We start from the raw sequence: 27,199 nt of genomic DNA on the forward strand, positions 1-27,199 counted from the left end.
ATTAACTTGAGCAGTGATCACAGTAAGTAGGATCTTATAAGCACCTGGGAGAAACTACTGAGCTGCCACACTGGATTAAAAACTGAAGTTGCATTACTACTTTCTGTTCCCGTTCATGTAGAAACAATCTTATCCACTATGCAATTTAAAAATACTTTGTGATAATGACACTCAAAAATTCTCTGTCAAGACAAACCTTTTCTGGTAGCTTCCTAAGTTTAGCACTGCCAACTGGAAAGGCAGAAGTACTGTAGATCAAAGGATGGAACTTCCCTATAAGTTCTTCCTTTTCAGCAAACAGTAAAATCTTATTCAGGTAAGGAAAATTACTGATAAATAAGGCTCTCTCTTAATATAATTTCCATTAAAGATGTTGGAACTATTCAGCTAATAATGCTTTTGCATTCCCCAGCATGATGTGACACCAGTTACTGACAGTGTTTCTAACTGTTACCTACAGCCTGCTCTGTGGGAGAGCCTGTGGGTACATTTGTCTAAGCTCCCGAGCACCTGCCTTCACCAGCTCTAGAACAATCATGAAAAGATGAAAGTGGTGAAGTAATGAGTACTAAAATGAAGAAATAATATTCATAAGCATGTTTAGGGTTGCTTTCTAAGCCAAGATAAACCCTTAATACATCAGAGAAACAGGAAAAGATTTTTAACTGCCATTTCAGAATGCCTTAACCTCCCACATTTCTTAAAGGTCTTTTTAAAAGGTCATATTGCAAAATCATGCAAATTTATCCCTTTTAGTTAGAACACAAAGATATTTGACAGAGAAAGTCTTTGTTGCTATTCACAGTATTCTTGTAGTTAGGATGATTCAAATATTTATTTAGCAACAGTGCTTTTGTGGTAGTGCAGGTAACCACCCGATCAATGCCTTGTTCTCAACTATTAGTACTTAACTCTGCAAGCTTCTAAATATCCTTTTCCATAACTGAGATTAAGAATAAACTCTCCTGGGTAGAGAGGAACACACATATTTATGCTATTTTGTACCAGTTCTTTCAAAATATGTTAAGATAGCTGACTCTAATTTTCATGGCAGTGCAGATGTAATTTTAACTTTCATAAACAACACAAACCATACAAACTGGAATTTATTTAATTCATATAGTACAAGGAATATAATAACTTCTGCTTTACACATATATTGAATTGGTTTTAGGTATTTTAGTTTTAAAATTTAACATTCAGTAAGAATGTATATTATCAAAAGCCAAGTTTGAAGACCAGTTAGGAAGTACTTTACATCACTTGACAGATTGTCACACAGGAGTATTTAAAAACATTTTCTACAGAAAAGTCAGAAAAAATCCTTTAAAATGTTCATTAATATTAAATGGAGACTTACTCATATACCAGACAACTATTTCAGAGCTGTCATACTGGCAGCATCCTGACAATCCTGTAATCTCTTGTGTATGAGTTGCAACGTAACATTCTAGCTGCGTTTCAGTAGGTGTTACATTTTAAGATGACAGAAACTAATTAGGACTCTTAAACCTTTCCTGCTACTCAAACTAACACAGGCTTTGCCACAGGAATGCATTAAGTGCAGCTTATCTATTTGAGCTAGCAATTTCAAAAAGATGCATGGGACATTCTCTTTGGCTGTTTTTACATAATGAAAAATATGCTCATCAGAGCATAGCAAAGTGCTGCTTTAACTGTTTGATGAGCTGCTGTGTATCGACATGGCCTGGAAATGCTTCTTCTGACTTCTGAGCAGCTGTGTAACTCCTCTGCAGATCTCCAACCTGGAAGAAACACACAAACTCATTTTGTGAATCCAAGCACTGCAGTGTTTGCACCACGATTCTGTGCAGTGCGTTTCTGAGACTCACAAATGTTTAAACACAGCTGGTCCTGAGAATGAACAAATAAAACAGAATCAGCACAGAGGCTTTTGAACTTGGGGTTATACTCCCTTTACATCACAGGATGAGAAGAAAAAAGACAGACGTGTGATTTTAATGGGAAGGATGCTACAAGACAGTAACTTTAATTCCCATTCCATCTGACTTGGAGAATGGACAAGGTACACCATGCCCAGTGCTTAAAATGAGGAGGAATAAAAAATAGAAGGTCTGTTTTTAAACTCCACAGAAGTGCCTTTGCATACACAAGCAAAACTCAACCAGTCAGGTCTCTGTAAAAGCTGCAACTCCATGTGATTTTCTGCTTCCTCACAGAGAGGCACAGCAGCGCTGAAGAGGTGACATTGCTCCTCTGCTGCTTCTAGAAGTATGTTTCCACATTGTTCCTTACTTCAGAAACTTTTTTTTTTGCTTAATTAGGCTAAATTCCTACATTATTTTTCGAAAGGAGGAAGTGTATATACGGAGAGCATCTCAGAAAGTGTATTAATCAGAAAAGAAGCCAAAAGTTCAGGAACATGTCTAGTAAAAGTCATAGCTTCTGGGTGGAAGAAGCTATGGAAAGTGTCAGCAGGAGGCCTGTGCTGCCTGCGCATCAATCAACACAGAGCCTCAGTACAGTAAGAATTCCATGAAGGGGAAGAAACCAGGGTCCTGGCCAGAGAAGTTATGGTTTGTAAACAATGGCCTTACATTCATGCATACAGTCTATGGATTGCATTTGCCGCACTGCATAATCAGCTAGCTGATCTGGCCATCTGCCTTCTCCCACAACCTATGCAGGTTCTTTGTGCAAAAGCTATGCAACAAGACATTTGCAGACTAGGATTTACTCCTTCATTGGGAAGTACAGAATGCAAGTATTTGAAACCATGTTATGTTTCACAGTGGAGAGGAAAGACTTACAAATTAATGGATTGTTCTCTCCTTGACACATGTACTTTAGTATCTGTAGGAGTTGAGCTGCCCACACAACTCAGACTCGTAACAGGATCTTGACGGTGTAGGCACAAGAAAAGGAGCATTTTTTTCTTGTGAAAAATGTAAGGACTTGCACAAGTTTCTCCTTATTAACAGGAATGTTAGACACACTGTTAATTCAGTGGCTGAGACACTCTACATGACATAAATTATTAACACACGAAATACAAAGTTGGAAAGCAGAAGAACAGACTTTCCTTTTGAGATCAGTAAGATCATGGGATGAATAAATGATATCCTTTCTACAATTACTGATATATCATATAATATTTCACTTGACATTCTGAAAAGGCCAATGACTGTAAAGACTGCAGATGGAACTGTTACTGGTTGCTTGTCTTCTGGGCATTTGGAAAATTACGAAGTTACTTTATAGCTAGTTGGCCTCATTTATTCTTTAAAGCAAACATTTGAATGTTTTACACACAAAGCTTTTGGGTATTAAAATGAAAATGTAACTTAGTTTTCCACGAGTGTATGCACTCTTCTTTTATCTTACCTATTTGGAATTCTCAGTAATAACAACCAAAAACCAACTACTTCACCAAGGCTCCATTTTCAGATTGCAAGAATACGATAGTGCATTACCTTCTCTGAGAGTACCGCAAAATTGAAATGGGGCTCATACATATGAGGTGCTAAAGATGAAGCAGTCTGCAGCAAAGCTCTTGCCTGTGGAGAGAAAAAAAAAACAACCCAAAACAGTGAAATCTGTGATGCAGGGAGGATAACAAGAATCTAATGCAGTTTTTATCACTTTTAAAAGAAATCATCCTATGTTTTCTTTACTAGGCCTTTCCTAAGAAAGTAATCTTCAACTATGTATCAGTTACCCTAACAGTACATTTAGGCATAATACAGTTTAATAGCATTGAAATTATACAACTCTTGGCTGAGTCAGAAAAAACCATGTTGCGACTTCCTCAATTAAGCAATTTAGTTCTAAACACTGAGCAGAATATACAAATTAAAAGCATTTAAAGTCCCACACCACTGTATTTATCTTTTGTCTCTGAGTACTGTCTTAAGCATGCACAAAAACCTGAATAAAAAAGCAGTTTTCATACTCAAAAATATTAACAAAACATTAGCAAAACAGTAGTGTTAAAAATTAATGAAAAATTAAGTATCAGAGTGTGAGTTTTCAAGCTGTAAATTCAATGCAAAATTAAGGTGGGCTTGTGAATGGTTTTACTAAAAAAAATTATTGAGAAATTCAAGGGAAAAAAAAATTGATCTTTGAAAAGCAAAAGTATCTGTAAATTGTTTGGGATAGCAGAGTAAAGAACTTACTAAAACTCCCTAATGACAACTCTGAGCACATGCAACAATACTTACGCAAGAACATTATAAAAGAAAATAAAGTCACAGATAAACTGAATATGTTCATATTTTTTATTCTTCTACGCATAATGTCATTGCCATGATAATCCTGATTTTTAATTATACTTGTCACACAGGAAAAACCAGAAAATTTTAAGCTAAAACCTAAAACTGACAGAAAACCATTGATTATAATGGAAAGGCTCTGCAGTGTAAATTATTAACAATCACAAACTCCACAAATGGAAGCAAGTTCACCTGGGAAATAAATGTCTGTAAATTTACTGATTATGAAACTAAACCCAAAGTTTATTTGTCACTGGAAACATCCAGTGCTGGATTCATTTCAGTGTTTCCATGGTAATTGCTAAGTTATCTGAATAAAGTTAACTTTGAGAATTTGCTCATTAAAAAGGCGTTTACAAGTCTCTATATTGTTATAGCTCTCCTACACATATATGTATCCATCAAAAGAGATGTGCTCCTATAACGATTAAAACAAGCCCACAGTAGTTCAAACCATTCCACAAAAGCATATTAATTTTCCCTATATGTGTATAAAACTGAATGCATTAATCCACTTAGATGTCAATTATACATCTAAGTACAATACAATTTAGTATACTCACATTATGCAAGACAAACCCCCAAACTCAATAATGCAGAAGTATTTAATCAAGAACCTGCTACTTTGGGACAAATCTCTTTGCAATCTCCTTGTTGAAAAAAAATCTTTTAAGAGCTGATCTGATTGCTCTCTTCTGCCACCTAGTAAAAGTGTATTGTCTACATTTATAAAAAGAATATATAAACTTGTAACTTAAGTGATGATTAAAGAGTGATGGGTTTTGTTTTGTGTCTCAATGTAGGAAAAAAAAATCTCAACTACAAAACCTTGTTTGTCTTTGATGAACCATTTGGACATGCCCAAGAACGAGCAGTTTAATGAGAGACGGCATGACAAAGTGGAGGTTACACTGAAACATGCATAACAATTATCCATGTTTTCTCCCTGCAGTAGTAATAAGCTAGACATTCATATGGGGCCTCCACCTCAGGGAAATAACGTTTCTTAAGTACAAAAGGGCCAAAGGAAACATGCTGCTTAGGCTGAGATTCAACACCAACCTGTTCAATGTGACCTTTTCGCATTTCCAGCACAGCCAAATTGTTGTAAGCTTCTGCGTAGTCATTATTGTTGACTAATGTTAGCTTGAAACACTGGTAAGCCAGATTCAGGTCTCCTATCCCCTAAAAGTAAGACTGTTTTAATTTATGACAAGACTGAAAACAACATGCATCTGTTTTGTTGTCTGGAGTATCTTTTCACCCATATGTACACGCTGATCAGAACCATATGTGCTTTCTTCCCAGACCCTCTCATTTTGTTCTAATTCATCCTCCAGACAGAATCATTTCTCTCCAGCACAAACTTCCATGCTCCAAGTGATACTCATTTCATCTAATTTAACTTTTAGATGACTAACGTGTCATCTAAAGGTTACGCTGTCTGCTACCGTCTACAGTAGGGCAAGAAAAACATATGTCTCCAGAGGGAAAGTCATCTTGGCTCTCTGTGTCTACACAGAAAAAAAACCAAACCTCACACATAAGCCTAGTTTTTAGAGGACAAAAATTAAAGGAGATTAATTTCTTAGTATGGAACAGCTCTCTGCTCTTCAATGTTTGAGTATTATGACCAACACTGATAGAGCCCCAGTTTAAAAATTAAAGGTAACAAGTGCTGAATAATATAGGCACACCAGTTAAAATTCAAATGTGTTTGTATAAATTAATGTGCTTATCCTAGTTGCCGTACCATCAAAGTGAACAGTTGAGTTTCTCTCTGATTTCAGTTAAATCATAATCAGCATTTGACTACAACTTGTATTAGAAAGCTGTCAAAAACTTTATCCAGTAACTTTATTCTGGGCACACAGCTAAACAGAAATCTGTTTAGTTCCAGACACAACATCTGGAAGAACATCTGGAAAAATGTGCAATGAATGCAAATTAGTGTAGAAATTTAACAAACTTTATCACACAATGACACAATATTTCTGCTGCTGCCTATATGATTGAGGAACGTGCCTTCTCAACTATGACATTCATAGTGCTTTAGTGTCTGCTACATGTTGCTGAATACATATTTTTATAGCCACAGAATTGGTCTAATGCTCCACATAACACAAATAACAGCTCAGAGAATTGCCTGTGTTGCAGCAACGGCTTTCAAGGGCTGGTACATGATGCAATTTTCTTAGGAAAGGAAGGCTAAAGATGGTGAGGAAGGAGTATCTTTCAGGAGGAGTAAGCTGCATTCTGTGAAGATGTACAGAACTTTATTCTTTTGCCTCTTCCTCTCTAGTGAAGTGCAAATAAATCTTTAATCTGTACTGTACCCTGTATACTGTCAGTTTTCATATTTCAAAGTAGGGCAATGACACCTTTCTAATTATTCTTTTTCCAGTTTTTGTAAAATTGTATTTACTCAGAAAGGCTGTTAATATTTTTCATACCACAGCCACATGTCCCAAGTTGTACCACACATCCGCTGTCTCCTCTTCATTTTCAGCCAAAAACAGTGCGCGTTCAAATGATGATAGTGTCATATCATATTGCTGGGCATAGAAACAACAGAGGCCCAGATTGTTAAAAAGTTGGCAGTTATAAACACCCATCTGCAGGAGCCGCCTAGATTGAAAGAAAGTATTTAATTAATCAGATTAATTTTGAATAAGAAATCTGTTCTAAATGACAAAGTTCCCTCCTCCTTTCTCCCTGTACTGAGAGCTTGCAATAACCAAGTATTATAGCCTGATACTTGGTAAAGGTTTCATGAAGGGCAGCGTAGGACATTTTTGATTACCAGAATCAAAGCTGTGCAAGTCTTTGTGCAAATTAGGTAACTTCCATCTTTTTGACTGTGCCACATGATCTGACTTTACTGTAAGACATAGCTTTATGCAGACTTTCTCTATTTCCTCTTTCCAATACCTCAATGTCAATCAAGATGTAATTTGCTGCAGTCACTTTCTGTAACTCTCAGACTTCAATTTTTTTGATTGATTCCTGTCCTTCAGCACTGCTCTAATCAGTGCTAGTACATCTAGTACGTGAATCTACATGAATGTTACATTTGAAAGATAATTCAGATTTTGATTCAAATTGATGGGTTTTAATGTGTCTTTTAGAATGGAGATGCTTTATAAAAACTCTGTTTATTAATATTTATAGCAAAACCAGATATGCTAAGAGGGTCAGAGGAAAAGAGGGCTGCTGTCTGCAGCATGACTGTGAGTTTCTGAACTTAAATTAGGAAAGAGCTCAGGTCCAACAGAAATGAGATGCTAGTGTTTATATTGACTTAATCTGCTCTTAGGCTTCAGAACACAAGTCAGGCTTTTCTGGACTCTGTACTGAAATTAAAAGCAAGCAGCATCATTCAACACTATCTTTTTATTGCTTTGAGCAAAGCAGGGGGGGAACCCCAGCCCACATTCAAGTAAGGGATTTTCTGGTCACAACTTCTTGCAACTTCCTGTGGAACTTTTCAAAGACTACTTTTTTTCAAAGGGCTAAATAGGAAGCCCTTGAAGCTTCTGAATACAACTGAAGTTGTGAGTAAGACCAGGGCTCTCAAACTGCCTCATGCTGTGAAAGATCATTTCTCCTTTATTCATCTAATAATCACTGTTTTGATAGTATTTGTTGATAATTCTACATACTCCACATGTAATGATGACAAGTTTTTAAGACAGAGATATAATTATCACTGGCTGAAAGATAACTTAATTTGGTAATGCTGATTTTACGGTCATATTTGTATAAATGCTTGATCACCCTGCCATACCAACCTCTTAATATTCTTTTTTTTGCTATCAACATTACAAAAATCAACCCTTTGTTATACCCTCCAACATGTTCAGTTCCCCCTCCAATTCCCTACAAGTAGTAGATACCTATAAAACCGCAGAGCTATCTCAGGTTGGTCTGAATAGAAGTGGTTACTGCCAATGCATGCAATGGCTTCCACGTGAGTATTGTCTTGTTTTAAGACGTCTTTATAGTATTCTGCAGCTGAGGAGGTATTGTTCATTTCCTACACAATTAGAAAAAAGTCAGATTAATTCTACTTTTTATTACCAATTTTCATTACAAAACTTATTAAAATGTTATTTTACTAAGTGCTTTATTTATGCTGTGTACTGTACTTAACTGAGATTAATTATGTATGCTTTTATGGTTCTCTGATCACACAATGCAACACCACTGATTGGCATCTTCACAAGTGACACACAGATCCATAAGAATGCATAATAATTTACTGGTGCTAGCTTTACCAGTCATTAACTCTATGCCATAGCTACAAGAGGAGCTTTATTTGGTTTTAATTTTTCAGACTGGTCAGAAGTTTAGCACATGCAATAGGCATTTGCCACATTTTGCATAACACCTTGTGTTACACAGTACTGCACAGTCACTTTCCCAGTATGATAACATACAGCAGACTTCTTTCCATAGTCAAAGTCTCAGTTACTTTTAATGATTTGTAAGTCAACTCATGAATTGATTTGAAAACAAATGAGAATCGCATATGAAGAATTATTACAACGTACTCTCAACACAACTAAAGAATAAGCTTTTTTTTAACCTCAGCAGCATTATTTAGCTATGAAAAAAAAGTCTTTCTTGTGATTAAAGGGAACAACAATAAAGCAGCTCCCCCCCATTTTTTTTAACCAATAAAGGTCTACAAACCTTACTGTCAAAAGGTAAAAGAAAAAAAGTAGAAAAAAAGTAAAAAAAAGAAAAAAGGTAGGAAAAAGGTAAAAGAAGAAAAGGTAGAAGAGCTTTTTTCTACAGAAAAGTTCTGATTAAGATGCCTAATGCATACATTCCACCATCAGTCTATGTAATGGAAAAAGCTCTGTGCTGCAGTACAAATCTTTGGCAATGAAGTTATAATGCTGCACTCAGGTGTCAGTGCAAAACTAGATCCTGTGAACTATATGCTGCTCTTTGATAAACCCTTAAAGGGTTATGCAATGTCATGTATGGCTCTGTAAAATCATATCCACATTAAAAAACTGTTAATTGCTGAGGAAAATTCAAATGAAAAAAAGAGGCTTATAAAAAGTGGAAGCAAGGACAGGTGGCCTGCAAAGAATACAGGGATGTTGTCCAGGAAGCTAGGGAATAGGTTAGGAAAGCCAAGGCCCAGTTAGAATTAAACTTGGCTAGGGATGTTAAGGATAACAGGAAGGGATTCTACAGGTACATAGCAAATAAAAAACAGACTAGGGACAACCTAGGCCCCCTCAGGAAGCTCTCGGGAGAACTGGCTACACAGGATTTGGAGAAGGCTGAAGTTCTGAATGACTTCTTCGCCTTGGTCTTCACCGGCAAAGGCTCTGACCATACCACCCAGGTCTTGGAAGGTAGATGCAGGGACTGTAAGAATGAAGACCTTGGGCCCACTGTAGGATAGGATCTGGTTCAAGACCATCTTAAAAATCTGAACATGCACAAGTGCATGGGACCTGATGAAATCCATCCGTGGGTCCTGAAGAGGCTGGCAAATGAAGTTGCTAAGGCGCTGGCAATCATATTTTAAAGATCACGGCAGTGAGGTGAAGTTCCCGACGACTGGAAAAAGGGAAATATAACCCCCATTTTCAAGAAGGGGAAAATGGATGACCCAGAGAATACAGACCAGTCAGTCTCACCTCTGTGCCTGGCAAAATCTTGGAGCAGATTCTCCAGGAAGGCATGCTAAGGCACATGAAAATCAACAAGGTGCTTGGTGATAGCCAGCATGGCTTCACTAAGGGGAAGTCACCTGCCTGACCAATTTGGTGGCTTTCTATGATGGGGCTACAGAACTGATGGACAGGCGTAGAGCAGTTGATGTCATCTACCTGGACTTGTGCAAAGCGTTCGACACTGTCCAACACAACATCCTTGTCTCTAAATTGGAGAGACATCAATTTGATAAATGGACCACTTGTTGGATAAAGAACTGGCTGGATGGCCGCAATCAAAGAGTTGTGGTCAATGGCTTAATGTCCAGCTGGAGACCAGTAACGAGTGTTGTCCCTCAGGGATCAGTGTTGGGACCGGTCTTGTTTAACATCTTCGTTGCTGACATGGACAGTGGGATTGAGTGCACCCTCAGCAAGTTTGCCAATGACACCAAGCTGTGTGGTTCGGTTGATACGCTGGAGGGAAGGAATGCCATCCAGAGGGGCCTTGACATGCTTGTGAGGTGGGCTGATGCCGACCACATGAAGTTTATCCATGCCAAGTGCAAGGTCCTACACCTGGGTAGGAGCAATCCCAGTCACAGCTACAGGCTGGGCAGAGAAGAGATTCAGAGCAGCCCTGTGGAGAAGGACTTAGGGGTGCTGGTCGATGAGAAAATGAACATGAGCCAGCTTCAGTGTGTGCTCACAGCCCAGAAAGCCAACCGTTTCCTGGGCTGCATCAAAAGGAGTGTGACCAGCAGGTTGAAGGAGGTGATCCTGCCCCTCTACTCTGCTCTTGTGAGAACTCACTTGGAGTATTGTGTGCAGTTCTGGTGTCCTCAACTTAAAAAGGACATGGAACTGTTGGAGCAAGTCCAGAGGAGGGCCACAAGGATGATCAGGGGACTGGAGCACCTCCTGCATGAAGACAGGCTGAGAAAGTTGGGGCTGTTCAGCCTGGAGAAGAGAAGGCTGCGTGGAGACCTCATAGCAGCCTTCCTATCTGAAGGGTGCTTATAGGTATGCTGGGGAGGGACTCTTCATTAGGGACTGTAGTGTTAGGACAAGGGGTAATGGGTTAAAACTTAAACAGGGGAAGTTTGGATTGGATATAAGGAGGAAATTCTTTCCTGTTAGGGTGGTGAGGCACTGGAATAGGTTGCCCAGGGAGGTTGTGAATCCTCTATCCCTGGCAGTGTTCAAAACCAGGTTGGACAAAGCCTTGGCTGAGATGGTTTAGTGTGAGGTGTCTGTGCCCATGGCAGGGGGTTGGAACTAGATGATCTTAAGGTCCTTTCCAACCCTAACTATTCTATGATTCTATGAATTCAGAAAGAAAAGCCTCAAAAAAAAAAATGCAGCTGTTTTCTTCCTTGCTGAAGGACAAAAAGGATTTAATATAAAAATGGATTAATGCTTAGGGGTTAGATGAGAATGATGAGAACAGGAAAGAATGCCAAGTATGAATACAAGCAAACAAAAAAAAAAAATCATGACTTTAAAACACTTGCTCTAGAATAGGATCGTTACCAACTTTTAGTTAAAAAACAATGTTAAGTCCACTGTTTCACATAAAAATACAGTTTTAAGATACAAAATATATAGTTACCAAGCTAAAATGAAATTAATTTAAATCTAATCTTGCTTAAAATAACATCTACTTCGTAAACTAAGAAACATTAACATTCAACTGTTCTCACTGGCTTTAGAAACTAACACTGAAACATAGTGCTACTAAGAGAAAAGATAGTGCTAATAAAGACAATGCTGGTAAGTAGACTATTTTGTTGTTCATTCCTGCTAGCACTGGCTGTTGCTGAATTAAGCAGTTTTATTACAATGAAACATATATAAATTTGACCTAGCTACACGGGCAACATCTAGACCAGTTGACTTAACATGGACTTGCTTCCATGTGTCAAGGGTAAATAGGATCTCACTATGTGATTAACCATTTAAACAAATAAGCCTGAAAGGCTCCCCTGATGTTACTTTGGTATCTCTGTGTAACGCTACCGGTTTTGCATCAGTGATGCTGAAAAACAGGATAGTTAATTTTTTATGACCTTACAGTTATATTCAACGATAGGCTCTTTTTCTTGCTCAGGCAGCTAACCTCGGCCACAATGAGTGCATAGTGGATGCATACCTCATGGATTCTGGCAATTCCACAAATAAGAGTCACTTCTCCAGGAAATCGATCTAACCCTTGCTTGAAAAGGTTCAAAGCTGTTACAGGCTGATCCAAGCGCAAATACACCTAAGCAAATAAGAAGTGCATATAAATGTCAAATGTCTGACTTTTATACTTCCACTGCTGTTTAACTATGGGGACAAATAAAAAGGATGACACCTCCTGATATGCAGCAAACCATTATCTGAGATGGTGAATCATACTGGGAAAATAATGAATACTGAATATATCTCTGTAATGAAGATAAAATAGGCTAATTAGGATAATTTCATTTGCAAGCCTATCACCTATACATTATTAATTCAGACAAACATTACTAATAAATGAAAAAAGTATCTTTATACTTACTATCATACCAAAATAATATACTTCCAAGACTGAGGTGAGGGTATCACCTGGAGTATTTTCCTGTTTAACATATGTTTTATGCCTAGGCTTGTAAGAACTAGATCTTCAGGTTGATAATGCTGGAATACTGAATTATAAGTCAGATAAGACTGCACTGCACTGAGCAATGACACTTCCAAATCTCCCAACTGCTCTGTCAACCTCCCCTGTCACAACCAATAAAGTCCTGCAACAGGAAGAGGGCAGTTTTTTGTCTCTGTGATTCCGGCTTCTGTGTTGACTATAACAGCATGTGATGCAGGTAACATTGCGTGAGAACTGGATAGAGGACATCAATATGTTGATAGAAACTAACTCTGTAGCTGTCTGAGAGTACAACTGTAAAGCCCTCCCATTGTAAGGTATGGTAAATATAGCTACAGCAAAGGAAAAAACCCTGCATGGCTGCTCTGGGACACTAGATGGCTAATGTGATCAATCTGTCTCCCACTGAGTGGAAAAGCGTTTCAAGTGCTCCTGTTGGAGAAGTATTACATTAAATAGTGATAATACTTGATATGATGAAAAAAGGGAAAGAATCTGTGACTGGCATCCTGCCACAAGCACTCTGTGATGCAATGTAAGAAAAACATCAATGTTAACTGAACACCTGAGAAACCTCCAAACACATTTTCTGCATCTGGCCTTGAGCTTCATTGACTTTTGAGTGCCAATATCAAAAGTGTAAGTTCATTTATTTTCATCCTTATAGATATATACTGCTGTCAACATTTGCAAAGAATTCTTTCCTATGACCACTCCAGTGACATTCTTAATTGTCAAAGAGCTGTCGACTGTGAGTGCTTTCCTAGTAAAGGGACTGCCGTTTCAGGTTGATCACTGGTAAAAAAGAAAAAAAAACCCACCAGGCATTTTTTAGAGTAATTTTGCTGACATCACTTCAATTGCCTGTACTAAACAAAAAACTAATTCCTTCTTGCGAAAAGCAATAAAAAAGTGAAGGCTTGGGGGTTTTAGGAACATAGCACTTGGTAGAATAGGACTGCAGAGCTGCTGTCCAGATGAGTGGAAAAAGAAACTCAGAGATAGGTGGGACAACTTCCACCTACTCACAGCTGCTTTGGGGAAACCTGCTTAATAAGAGAGGTCTTTATTAGAGCTGTAGTCATTAAGTTTTAAAGGCTAAATGCAGAATGGCTTGATTTTCTTTTTGCTATCTCTCATTTCTAGTAAAATTAACCTATCTCCAGCTCTTCTGAGTCATGAAATACTTTGTAACTTTCCAGCAGCCCTAATTTCCTTAAAGAGTCTTTATTTTTCCATTGTCTTTTGGTCTTTTATCTTTTCATAAATTGCATTTCAAGGGAGCGTTAGGTTTCAGGAAAATATTAGAAAAAACCCAGATTGCTGTTGTAGTAATTAATATAAACGGAAAATTAATCAGTTCTGTAGTACTGAACTGTTTGCACGGAACTTGATGCATTCCCACTGCTTTTTCAATGGCTGCTCAAGTCTGATGCTCTCAGTACTGTCAGAGTGCCCTACTCTATTGCTTGTCCACCTACAGCCACTAAATCATGTTGTGTAATGCTTTATACTTGCAGGAGCTGGTCTATCGAGTGAGAGGTGGAAGTTCAAATGCAGCTCTTACTTGAGCTAATAATGATGTGGGTGAATGCATGTCTCCCATAACAAATCACTGTTTGTTAACTAAATTACTCTGCCAAATTAATCAGTCTGTGTAGCTCGTGTTTTGCAGAATGACTCCTGGTAGTGACAGAAATCTAAAATTGCTAAGCTCAATGGAGTAAACTAACTCCAACTGCTGTACTGAAGATGTCCAGATAGCAATAGTGATCATTTAAATACAAAACGTAAATTGCTCAAGAAATGTAAAGGTAAAGCAAGTATCATAATATGAATATCTGAATTATCCACTAGTAGAGATGGCATTTGGATAGACCTGTGACAGCTGGCTTAAAGGGAGCTGACAAAGAACAACTGATTTAATCCCTTTCTAGGACAAAAGAAAGAAAATGCAGTTTTAGTTTCTCATAGGCCACCTTTTTTTTGAAAAATGTTTAGAATCTGATGTGTACCCTGGTAAGCAAGTAATTCTGAGGCTTAGCTGTGCCACTTGCTCTTCTAAAGCTTTTAATGCCTTTATTTTGGCAACAATTTCTGTTTCAAGGTCTCTGATTGCCTTCTTTAAGCTCACTTTGTTTTGAGTTTGATTGTGAACTAGGATTTTGAGCTTCACTCTTACTGATTTACTGCATTAGTTTCCCAGGGACTATATAATACTACATCGTTCTTCATACTGGAACTCCAGTAATTCTTTAGATACATAATCCTCATTGGTGTTTAGAGCACAGAATCCAGTAACACAGGAGATACTTTTTCGTTTCTTTTAGTGAAATCTGGAAGCTTCAAAATCTTTCTGAAAACTACAGACTTCCATTTCAACTGTTAGCACGTATTGCCTCAGATCAATATGAAGATCACACACTATTAAACTTAATGGCGTACCAAGCTCAACATTTGCTTATTCTGGTGTATGGTCTTCTCAGGAATAGTCTGGAATTTCACTTCATTTTTTAAAATAAGCAAATTTATGACTTACTTTTGCTAAATACAAGACTGTATCAACCATGTCCTGTTGCTTGAGAGCTGACTTAAATTGTTTTTCGGCTTCACGATATAATCCTAACCTAAAGAGACAAGAGAGAGATATAGAAGGCATTTGTTTTTTAAAAAACCTTATTAAATAATGAAGCAGTGCACACTAAACCAAACATACACTGCCCAAAAGCATACTCTGAAGTCATGTATTTCCATGTGTGTTAACAAAAACCATGCTGTTAAATATAGTAAGGTTACAAAGACAACAATGCAAAATGATGAAAAAGGCAATTTCATGAAATTTCACCCCCTTCTGTACATGCAGCCTTCTGGTACTAATTGAATAATTATGTACTTGTTTTCATAGGACTCCTTCCTGCTCTTTGTATGAAATGGATAGTAGAAAGGAACAATTAGAAAGATTGAGGACCTCAACCTCTTCCCACATGGTTTTGGAGCAGAATGTCCTCACTCTTTAACTCCATGGGAAGCCTGTGCTGAAGCAGGTTTGCTTGGAGGACTTGTGACCCCATGGGGGACCCACGCTGGACCAGTCTGTGCCTGAAAGACTGCACCCCATGGAAGGGACCCACCTTTGAGCAGTTCACTGCAGTCCATGAGAAGGACTCATATTTTCCCAAAGTCAAGTCTGTTTTGCGTGTGATGGTAACTGCTGAGTGATCTCCCTGTCCTTATCTCTGAACCACAAGCCTTCCATTATATTTTCTCTGCCCTGTCCAGCTGAGGATGGGAGTGAAAGAGTGGCTTCTGGTGGGCATCTGGCATTCAGCCAGGGTCCACCCGCCACAGCTCAACAAACAGATAAATAAATAAATCAGTCTAATCTTCTAAAGAATGTCAAATAAAGGTTAGGGATAACAAAGAATTTCATTAGTTTGGGCATCAAAAAGAAGCACTAGTTTTAAGCCAAGATACAACATGGAAATTTAAAGGACTAACTGCTCTGTATTATCAGCCTGTTCATACAAGAATTGCTTACAGAGTTGTAAATACTGCAAGATGATGCTTCAGGTTTTCTAACAACCAATATGGAATCCATATGTTTTACATTCATGGACAAACACGATATAAAGAATGAAAGGAGGAGATTTCTCAAAACCTGTTTGAATTACAGGAAGCATGGCTGTAGCAGGAGTTTCACCTGATTCGGTACAACTGGCTGTTAACATTCATAGCCACAAGCTCAGCAACCAGGCTGAACTGCTTGCAACAATCTCTCTTCCCTGCTGTTGCCACTCTTTCCCCAGAGACTTATCGCTGCACAGTATCAAGGTACTCCTAAGTCACTTGTATCAAATGCTCAGGTATGGGGTGCCAGTCCTTAGCCTTTGTTGTCTTTGGAATTGGTACTTCCTGGGTAATGTACCTCTGGCAAAAAGGGTCTAATGTGAGTATTTAATTTTTTATTACCTCCTCAATCTGAAGCCCTCATTGACAGTTAATTTCTCAAGCTAATATTGTAATACTCATTTTGTATAGGCTGTTTTAACAACAGTTCTCTGCATTTATTTACTGATTTTTCAAACAGTGTTTTTGAAACACATTAACAAAGGTGAAGATACAATGAATTCAGTTACTCAAGTGTTGACCCCTTTACTTCAAGCAGCTGAATATAATCTTGTGGGTTATAGATTTACCTTTAAGGACGGCGCTCTGCAACTAGTGAACTACTTCCCTCAGTGTTCAGCATTGTGCAATACACCCAGCAGTTCAGGTCCTGTATGGGTATACTCACTGCTCGCAGAAGATATTAACCATGGCTTACCTATAGTAGCACTTCCCAATTTGGACTTTCCACCACCAGTCCTTGAATTGTGCATGCTCGGTAGCAAGGGCTGCCAAATGTAGAGCCTTCCAAAACAAATTCATCATCTTAACATTAATACCTTCAATGTTTACACAAAGAAAAGAACACAAAGTGAACAACGTAAAGACCATCAAGAGAAAATTTTGAACAAAATGTCCTGGTAAACTTGAGGTGAGGGCACTGCTTTATGTTTCCTATTTTTATAGCTTAGTGTATAAAGTAGCTGAGAGGATAATTTGTCCCTGTAAGAACATGTAATCCAAATAGCTTCTGGTAATCCAAAGAGAAAAAAATAAAATCAATTTTTTGATTTTTGTTTGATGAAAAAAAATAAAATCAGACTCCTGAAGTGCTGCTTCAGAATATACAGAGTATTTGTGTAAACTGACCCACTTTTTACAAGCTTCCTATCCTTGTTCACTAGAAGTTGCTAAAACAAGTACAAATATACTAAAATAAAGAAATCAGTTCAGCCACTTGGAAATACTGTAGAAATTGTCATCTTATTACTAGTATCAGGCTGCCTCCACTTCTGGAAATTCTCATGTTTACAGTAAGAAGTACTTCTGCCTTTTAAAAAGTCCATGACACAAGAAAACTGATAGGAAAAATGCACAAGAGAAACGGATAGCTATTGAAAAGGGTGGAGGTCTAAAATCTCTTTATCTGGTATACTGGAAAAACAGCATGATAATCAATGTGCTACTAACATCCTGTGCAGAGAGTAGCTATGGCTTTTTGTGGCTTAGCTCTAATCTCAACAATTCTGTTAAAACAAGTGTGTGTTCTGTACCAAAACCTATCAAATAAGCAATTGCTGGCATTCCTTTTTTAAAATTCCATTTTGTCAGAACAAATCAAAGCCATGCTAGGCTTTTTACTTATATTTTAGGGATAACAGGAATAGTTTAAAAAGCTTTAATGCAGTGTTTTACAACAAACAATTGACTTTGTTTTCTGTTTTCATAAACACTTTGCAGACCACAGAAATCAGAAGCTAGTCATCTATTAGGGTCAATATGGAAAACTGTGCACTGGCCACTCAGTAGTAGAGGAACCAATACTTTCCAGGAAAAAAGTAAACTCGAATACTTGAAATACTAGAAAAGGCCTGATTTCGTGACATCTACCTTGGGTTTGATTCCTGTTCTTCCTACTAGCAAAATGAGGCTGCAAGTAATCAACGGGTGTTGATTTGCCGTATCACAGTAAAGACATGTCAGTGAAGATGTGACAAATTAAGAAAAGTTGTTCTCTTTTGGCTCTGAGAAAGAATGATTTGTTTTCTGTAGCTAAATTCAGGCTAAAGTTTTGCATTGATTCTGTCCTCATAAGAAAAAGACAGCTGTTATTCCCTGCCTCTGAAACAGGAGAGAGAAAACTGAGGAAAGCTTACAACTCTGAAGTCACTATTTCTTCCAGTTAGGTGGAATCCTTGAAGACTTCAGATGGCAGCTCTTACCTTGGTTGCCCTTTGTTTCTTAATGGCTATGCAAACCACACAACAGGGCCTATGGAAGCTACAGCTAAAATGACAAAGGAGCTTGCTTCAAGACAGAAATTACAGGGTTTCTCTTCCAAATACTTTCTTTAATCTGAAGATATATAAATAATTTTGTCCCAGTACTGGGAAAATTTGGGAAAGTAGTGTTAACTCTGTGTCAATGACCAGCTGGAGTGCATGGAGCTTTGCCTGGTGATTCAAGAGATGGCTGAGAACTCATGGATCAGGATTAAAGGGAGGGTAGGGACTGATCACATTATAGTGAGTGCCTGCAGGTTGCCCAACCTGAAAGACTGAGTGCACGAGGCCTTCTCTAGAGAGGTAAACAACAGTTTCATGTTAACAAGCCTTGGTCCTTATCGGGGACTTCAATCATCCCAGTATCTGGAGAGACAGCACAGCAAGGCATAACCAATCCAGGTATGTGCTGACAACTTCCTTTTCCAGGTGGGAGAAGAGCCAATAAGGAAACGAGCTATGCTGGACCTTTTCTCACTAGCAAGGGGGGAAAAGGGTTGGTGGGGAATATGAAGCTAAAAACCAGCCTCGGTCTAGTGGAAGGTGTCCCTGCCTATGGCAGGGGGCTGGATCTGCATGATCTTTAAGGTCCCTTCCAACCCAGACCATTCTATGATTCTATATTAAAACACTGGTTACTTTAGTTGCATTTACAAATGCATAAACAATGCATGCATCTGTCAAATACCACACCTGCTTATAATGCAGCATGAGCAGCTACTTAAGGTGAGGATCGTATGACAAATAACATGTTTTCCTTAGAGTGCTCTGATGGCAAGTATTCAAGGAGAAGGACTGAATTTCAGAAAACAATCCCTTCTGTAGCTACACATTCAGTTTTCTTTCTGATGCCCTAAGTATTTCTGATAACTATTTTATGCAAGGCTAACAACTCTGGCTGCTACTGGAAAATGGGAACTAAGACTGCTTCAGGCATAGTAGACACTAACATCAGCAGTTTATCTGTCGGTGCCAATCCTGAACTCTTTCTGGAATCTTATTACTAAGATCAAGAAACAATATATGACTTTATTTTTAAGTTAGTTTCTGAAATTTAGTCTTGTTCTTATACTTTTCTGTTAAGAAAATAGGAAAATCCTTTGTGGTATTTTATCAGCAATCACAAAAACTTTAATCCAAAAATATTAGATGTTACCAACATTTCTAAAGTGTTTGCCTGGAAAAGCTTTGTGCATATCAATGTCAGCTTTTTGCATACTAGTAGTTAGACCTTTTGATAGTATTACAACAAAATCTTTTGACAATGTGGCCTTTGAAATGTTAGTAAATTGAAAAGTCAAAGTCTTCACCTTACCATGTCAGTAACAACTGCTATCATATTTCAAGTTTGGGGTTTTTTTTAATTATACAGTTTAGGTACAAATTAATGTTGAATCTGCACAGCATGTTAAAAGTCCGTAACAACAGCTGTGTTATACCTGTCCTGCACTCCTGTGCATTACTGAATGTTGGTGCAGTCTTATTAATAACTAAAGAAAAACAGCATGGATTGTGGATTGGCAGATACTGGTATGTCCTTCTAAAGATTTTTCCTTCAAAAGAAAAAACACAAAACTGATTGACTCAAAAGTTTTAATAGATATAACTCATCATTTGGAAATGCTGGTAAATTGAAATTATTACTCTACAGAGCACTTAGCATACCTACTCATTTATGCAGGAGTTCATGTCAATAATAGTCTTAGCCCTCAGAAGCCTTTCTGAACAAATTTATTTTACTCTCAGTTCTTATATTTATGCAAACAAAAATAATGAAACCCCTGAATACTTGGTGGGTTTCCTTAAGTTTTTTTTTAAATTAATGAATCAAAGCTATTTTGTAGATTTTTTAAATTGTAACTGTATTTAGCATGATTCCAAGATTAATTTCATTTACCATTACCTTCCTTAGCTAAACTGCATTGTAACTAAGACTTTCCAACTGTCTACCAGCTGTAACTCAGTTTAAGACAGCTTGTAGGGTTGTGGTAATTTACTATTGTATTGCAGAATTAAATTGGCAAATGTACATTTGTTTGGAACTTAGCAATTTAATACACAGTATTCTAAGCACCAAGAAATTAGTTAGATGGAAATCACAGCAAGCATCTGCTGCTTTTTTCACATGCTGTTGAATAGCAGTAATTCTCCCAGCAACATTTATTGACTCATTTGTAGACAATTCAACACAGGATAGTCTATAAGACTGCTGAGTAAATTACAGTAGCCATAGTTAATTTAATACAATTTCTTTTGACGAGTGTCTCCTGGATTGGTATAGTTTGTAAATCTAATATAAATTTCATTATAAATAGATTTCTATCAAAGGTGTAGACTTCAGATTATTAGGAAGAACTAAGGAACTATCAGAGGTCTCAAGTATATACTGTACACTCGTTGTTCCTCTTGTAATCATTACCCACCAGAGAATAATGGCACAGAATGATGTCACAGCCTACTGCTACTATTTCTGGACAACTCTTTAGAAGTGCCCTGCTCTTACAGCATTTAACCTATAAAGTGGCTTTTAGAAATAGCTTAAGGGGTACAAAAGTCAGTTATTAAGTGTATGTGTTCAACAGGAAACAAGTCAAGAACAATGGACAAGGGCAATAATAATTTCTTCAGAGAAGTGTTTGACTTTTCATTAAATAAGATTAAAAGACTTCTGACTACATTTTCAAGTGCTGAAAAAGATCACGTCTCTCTTCTTCCATCCCCACCTTTCTGACAATTGATAGCTTACAGATTTATTTACTTTTAATTTGAAGCAAGTTCCTAGCATTATTTGTCCAGTTGAATAATACACACTGATTGATGATATTTCTCAACTGAAATTGCTGAGGGTTTTTTTTTTCTATGAACTGACTGAATACTAAACAGAAGATAAATAATAAAACTGCCTTTGCTTCATAAATAATAATGCAGCTGAGAACAGTACAGACTGTTCCAGATCAGTACAGTGACAAAGGAAGGATATTGTCTACCACTTTTGTGAGTTTTGTGTTTTACTTGCAAAACTGCAGGAACCAGTCTTCCAATTCTACCTATGCAAAAAGTCCACAATCACAGGCTTTTTGATCTATACAGTCACAAACTTAAGCCAATTTCCCAGGCTTCCAAGCCTTTCAAGCTTTTTCATCACAGTATTTCAACCTTCACCTAAAAACATTTGTTTTGTTGGGGTTTTTTCCACTCTCAACATAATACTGTTTTCACCAAAGAACTCTGCTCTCAAAAATAACTCACTCTAAGAGCCTGGCATTACTCTGCTCAAATTATTACCTTATTAGTAGCTTTAAAACTCAAAAAAGCTCACTGCACCACCAAGGACCGTCTGGACGATGCTTCTAGTCATACGCTTTAACTTTAGGTAGCTCTGCAAGGAGCAGGGATTTGGACTAAATGATCGTTATGGGTCCCCTCCAACTTGAGATCATTCATGATTTCACGTAGAAAAGTGGATTTTTTTGGTGAGGTTTTTGTTTGTTTGGTTTTGTGTTTTTTTAAGAATGTGCCACGTCACACATTGGCAGGTAATACAAAGATGAAGAGATTGTCAGTGAATGTTCTAAAGAGTGATCAAGCAAGATCCTGATCAACTTTTACACAGGTAACATACGTGCAGTTTCTCTGCTAAATCCTTCTTTTCAGGGAGAAGGAAGAAACTGAATAGGTGAAATTACATTGGTAGGAGAGGTGAATAAACAGTGATGCAGCTAAATTTAAGCAGAAGTTGTTTTTTTTCTGTTTAATAAAAATTCATGCAGACGAGGTTCAAAAGGAAGGGAGGACAGTTTGGAGAATTAGAATTATATTGAAAATGATGTATAAATTACAGAACAGAAGAATGAAAGCAAACCAGAGAAAGCAGACTGAACAGTTTAAAACAAAAAAAAAATCACCTCTTCAGAGATACACATGACATTATAAAGGCACCTTGTACTGTGAAGTGTGACGCATTCCTTTTTTTCCTATGAGAAGCTATCATTAACCAAACATTTTAATCTCACTCCCATTACACAATAAACAGGGATGACTAAACAGACACTTCTTTGCTTAGGGATACAGGCAAAACTTTTCCGGCAAGACAGTGATTTGGGATTCTTAGTAAGAATTTCAAAATACATATAATACAGTGTAAAAACATCTTACAATTTTATTCTGGCATACTTGGAAAAATCCTTGCATTATATGAAATTATCTGTCTAGCCTAGAGATCCTGCTTGTCCTTAAAGTGCAGGTCACAGGCACATGTGGCTTCTTGTCAAGTAACCCTTTTATTCTTAGTGAACTGAGTTTTCAGTAACAACATAAATTTTAATTATTGGCAGCATAAAACCCAGGCACTTCCTTTATATTAATGATCAGAACATGTAAATATTAACTGCTATTTCTATTTCTTTCTGACATTTCTGACACTTGTACTTACTATTTCACCCACGTTTTGGATTAATAGTGCACTGCAATCCAGTCCTCTTAAACGAATGGTATGTGACAAATTGAGTGCGCAACTATAATAATTTGATTCAAGATTTAAAAGTTTTACATAGCAGTGCATTTGGAAATGGTTCTGATCTCTGTCAGAAAAATATTTTTGTGTGTGTTATTGATGAACCGGAGACTTTCATTTCATATCTAATCACACACCAGTCAGTGATCTGAAAATTTGGTAATTGTTTCATCAGCTGTGCATTATTTACACAAAGGGTTCTTTCAAACTTCAAGCAGAAATTTTTATTCTATTGCAACTGGGTGCATATCTAACATAGTAACGGAATAGTTTTGACACTTTATTCATTAAAATAATCCTTTCCCTGGTTGAACTGCCAAAAAAGTTCTGCAACTTTTACCTGTCTCTCAAAGTGTAAAATACAGGTACCCAAACTTGATCTTACCAGTTCAGTGCAGCAGCAATACTAAGAACTACTGAAGAAAAATTCTGGACAGGATAAAAGAGAATTTTAGGAAAACTTCTGGAGAATAAATGTTACAATCGTATGGACAATACAATTTTTCCCTTGAGGACGCAAAACACTTCAGCCCTATGGAATTAAATTGCTAGAACAAGTGCTCAAAGTCCTACGGATACTTAATTTTTCTGCAGTTTCACCAAATACCTTTCTTTCCTTTCTATTCACCAAAATGCACAATCACCTCAATAGTTTAAAAAATCGAATCTTTTTCAATTCAAGCATTACCTATTCAGCCAAGTATTTTCACCTTCTTCTGTTAACAGACAGTTTTCTGTAGCTTACTGCTTACTCTCAAGTCTCAGGAGCACTGAACTTTCTAGGCAGGCCAGCTACCAGACACGATGCGTTTCAGCTGCTGCTCAGGCTCAAATTCTGTTAACATGAAGTCATTAGATATGGGGATCTTACCATGTTGATAGATGAGTGACCTAGTTTTAAGCATTAGAATGTTTTTTGCATCTCAAAACAGACAGCAATCTGTCTCTTGGTATCTGCGAATTATCATTCCTGACATTCTCTCACCCATGTGAGAGAGGATTTCTCTCTCCTCCACAACTTTTAATGCTTCATTTCTGTACTCAGACATGATGTACTACCTGGATCATCAGTTCAACAGAATACTGACTCAAATAATGTAAAATAATGTTTTGTAAAAACAGAAAATGGAACACACGAATTACTTACATTTTTTACATCATTTTCATGGTGAAAAATATATTCAAACAATGCCTGTCAGAAGAATATTTAAAACATTGTCATATTTGAAGATAAAAATTGATAACACTCTTTTACAGGCATGCAGAATCTTGATTATGTTAAGCAGAAATTAATTATTTGTGAAAGCAATCACATTCACACACACAATTGCTGACATGTACATTTAATTAATACTTGAATAGACAAGAACTATAGATTGCTACATTGGCATTATTATGGACACATATAGGAAAGCATTTTAATTCTTAATTTGTTGCCAGAGACCAGTGGAATTGCCTCTTTTCTTTGGTCCTTAGAGTCACTTCTAAAAAAAGGCACCTATCATTTGAAAGTGAATACAGATTTGGAAACCTGGTACCATTTTCATGGCTCTGTAACTGGAAAATCAACAAGTGATCTAATAAAAGACTTTGTGCAATGTACAGTTAGGTGCTTATGGTTGCTAGTGGTTGAACCTTGATCTTTTTCTGCATCCAAATCCCAGTCTTAATTGCTTCAAAAGAACAGAATGTTTTCTAAATTCTTACTATTTGTTATTTAAAAGAAAAAAGAAAGAGAAAAGAAGAAAATACTGCCCCATGAGGAAAGACATAAAGAACAAGACAGCAGTCTTCCAAGGGCTTCCATAACTCTCTTGCTAGCTTTTCTTAAAAGATTTACCTTAAGGAAACTAGAGAATTACTAATGAATTGTCATGTCTGGGGAGGAAAATAAATCGCAACCTACTTTTTTTTTCTACTTTTGGTCAGAAAAGACTGAATAGATGATTGAAAAAAATTAAAGAACTACAAATAAAACCACATTTATAGGAAATTGGAAAAAGCAGATCACAAAAGAATAGAAAATAAAGAAATATTGGAATATTTCCTCTTCTAGCTCAGTAACAGGGAAGTTGCGTTCAGTAAAAGTGCGTAAATCTAAAGTGATGACAGACGCTTTCTTCCATGGCTGGAACAAGAAATTTACCACTATTACCTATATACCTTGACCTTCAAAAGGATTTAAATGACTGAACATTAACTTGAATAAAAAAAATAATCTAGAGCTATTGAGATAACTATTAAAAATCCATAAACAAAAAAAGATAAAACTTTATGGTTTATACTATAAACCAGTTGCTAACTGAGATTAGTCTATAGAGGCTCTCTCTGGCAATGTGCTACCTCATACATCTACTCTGGGGTTTCCTGCAATAGCCCTTAACATGGCTGATGCTAGTCAGAAAGAACCTACATTCCTGTATACTTCAAAACTTTGGAAAACCAAGTCATGCAATTAAAAGATAGATAATCTAACTTAAAAAGGAAACAAAAATATATAAAAAGACATGATGGGTATACTTTGCAAACATACAAGGAAGAAGCACATGGAAGGATTACATACCACCATAAATATACAGGCTAATTACGTGAATCTGGAAGTTGTAAGATTTAGCATCTTTTTGCACCTGGGAGAGGTGACAGCTCAAAGAGTTTTAAAACTTTAAGCAATGATTCTTAATACAGAGTGTAGCCTGCAGTCTCACCTCCTGCTTTGGCTTTAGCCTTAATGCTGTCTTGTTTAAAAAAACCCTCCTAAATCCATGTAGCTCCTAATTTAAACTTAGATCTTACATTCTGTGTGAACTATTAATGTCAAAATGTATTAAATTCGTAATACTGACAAGTACACTTGCTGCCTATGGATGTTGCTGTGACTGTTGCTTTACAAGTTTCGGCTTAACCTTCTTTTCACATAAAACTGAAGGAAAACAGAGCTACCCCATTGTCCAGAAAATGCTAATTAAATCCCAAAATCGTTAAAAATATATGCTTCTTATTCCTGAGAGCTGTTACTGGGAACAAATATTTCCTCTGAAAGCTAACCTACCTACTTAAATAGTATACAGTTACCAAACACAATTAAAAGCTATCTGTCTGCAATCAGAAGAACTAAGCCGAGTTTCTTATGGATGTCTCTTCTGTTTCTTAATCCTTCCCAGGTTTCCTACATTCTCCCTACTTTACTGACTGTAATAGATCTAGAATAACGTGTGCTTTGGCAAGGTCGTAATTGAACAAAAGGCCTGCTATTTCTTCAGAACTGATAAAATCACTCATAACTGCCCAAATTTTGCTAAAGTCTGGAAATCTTTCACTGTTTTGCCAGACTAGAACTTACTATATTTGAGATCTATTCTTCTGCCTAGTTTAAAGAGCACAAGGTACAGATACATAAGAACACAGTGAAATCACACAAATCTAGTTCTTTTGAAAACAACACTGAAAAGCGATACCCTACATCACCCTAGATCATGTTTTAAAAAGCAACAGAACTTGCTAATTGCTTATGAAAAATTATTGACTAAAGTTTTGAACTGGAGGAGCTAATTTCCACCAGCAGATTATTAGGTAGTTAGTCTTCTAACAGTGTTCACCACTACGTTTCTCAAAACAGACTGAATACATATGGATTCCTTCAACCCTAGGCTGCTAACCAAACACAGCTCCTGAGAGTATCTGATAGTCGTTTGATACCTTGTGCAAAATGGGTTGTTGGCCTCAGCCCAACAGCTGTTTTTTGTGAACAAAATATGCACAGAAATCATCATCATCTATACAACTTACTGGTTGTGCTGGGGAAAGATAAAACTGAAAGGCCAGAGTGACAAAACTCATAACATGACTTTTAGGTCCCTTCCACTCAGAGTTTAAAATAGTAAATTAGGCAGACAACCTGGATAAACCTGTCCTATTGGCAGATAGTATCAGTTTCAAGGGCTGACAACCATAAGATCTTAACTGAAAATTAAGGAGAATTTTGATCAAAAAGATGAAATCTCTTTATGTAAGAAGTATTAACTCACCATAAAATGAAAGGAAAAAATCCAAACTATTTGAACATTTTTAGGCCAGGATTGCCATTTGTACACAGAACTGCATTTCCAGACACTAAGCAGAGTTCTGCTGAATTTTTTAATCCTGGAATTTTTTTTAGTTGCCTTTCATCACTCATATATGCAAAGTTCAAAGTTATTTACAAATGGAATATTTCAATCTATACATGTTCTTCCGAT

At 37.0% G+C, this 27,199-nt stretch overlaps 1 protein-coding gene across 7 annotated transcripts in view; it reads right to left on the bottom strand.

Annotated features, from left to right (window-relative positions):
• Positions 1–1,088: 1,088 nt before the first annotated feature.
• The window catches only part of TTC8 (tetratricopeptide repeat domain 8), a 43,234-nt gene continuing 17,123 nt past the window's right edge, over positions 1,089–27,199 (bottom strand). For 4 of the 7 annotated variants that reach the window (XM_061359963.1, XM_061359961.1, XM_061359964.1 and 1 more), the window contains 9 exons: positions 24,112–24,156; positions 16,888–16,973; positions 15,103–15,190; positions 12,087–12,197; positions 8,153–8,292; positions 6,710–6,884; positions 5,319–5,441; positions 3,456–3,539; positions 1,089–1,766 (listed from right to left, as the gene is read on the bottom strand). In XM_061359963.1, the coding sequence (XP_061215947.1) occupies positions 1,650–1,766; positions 3,456–3,539; positions 5,319–5,441; positions 6,710–6,884; positions 8,153–8,292; positions 12,087–12,197; positions 15,103–15,190; positions 16,888–16,973; positions 24,112–24,156 (969 nt within the window). In that variant the 3' untranslated portion in view covers positions 1,089–1,649. Of the gene's footprint in view, positions 1,767–3,366; positions 3,540–5,318; positions 5,442–6,709; positions 6,885–8,152; positions 8,293–12,086; positions 12,198–15,102; positions 15,191–16,887; positions 17,009–24,111; positions 24,157–27,199 lie in introns of those variants that run through there. The other 3 variants (XM_061359967.1, XR_009726481.1, XM_061359966.1) reach the window with 3 other exon arrangements.

The sequence above is a fragment of the Neopsephotus bourkii genome, unplaced genomic scaffold (genome assembly GCF_033783945.1).
Source record: "Neopsephotus bourkii isolate Nb327-2 ecotype Australia unplaced genomic scaffold, CSIRO-AGI_Nbou_v1 NB_998, whole genome shotgun sequence".
Taxonomy (NCBI): domain Eukaryota; kingdom Metazoa; phylum Chordata; class Aves; order Psittaciformes; family Psittacidae; genus Neopsephotus; species Neopsephotus bourkii.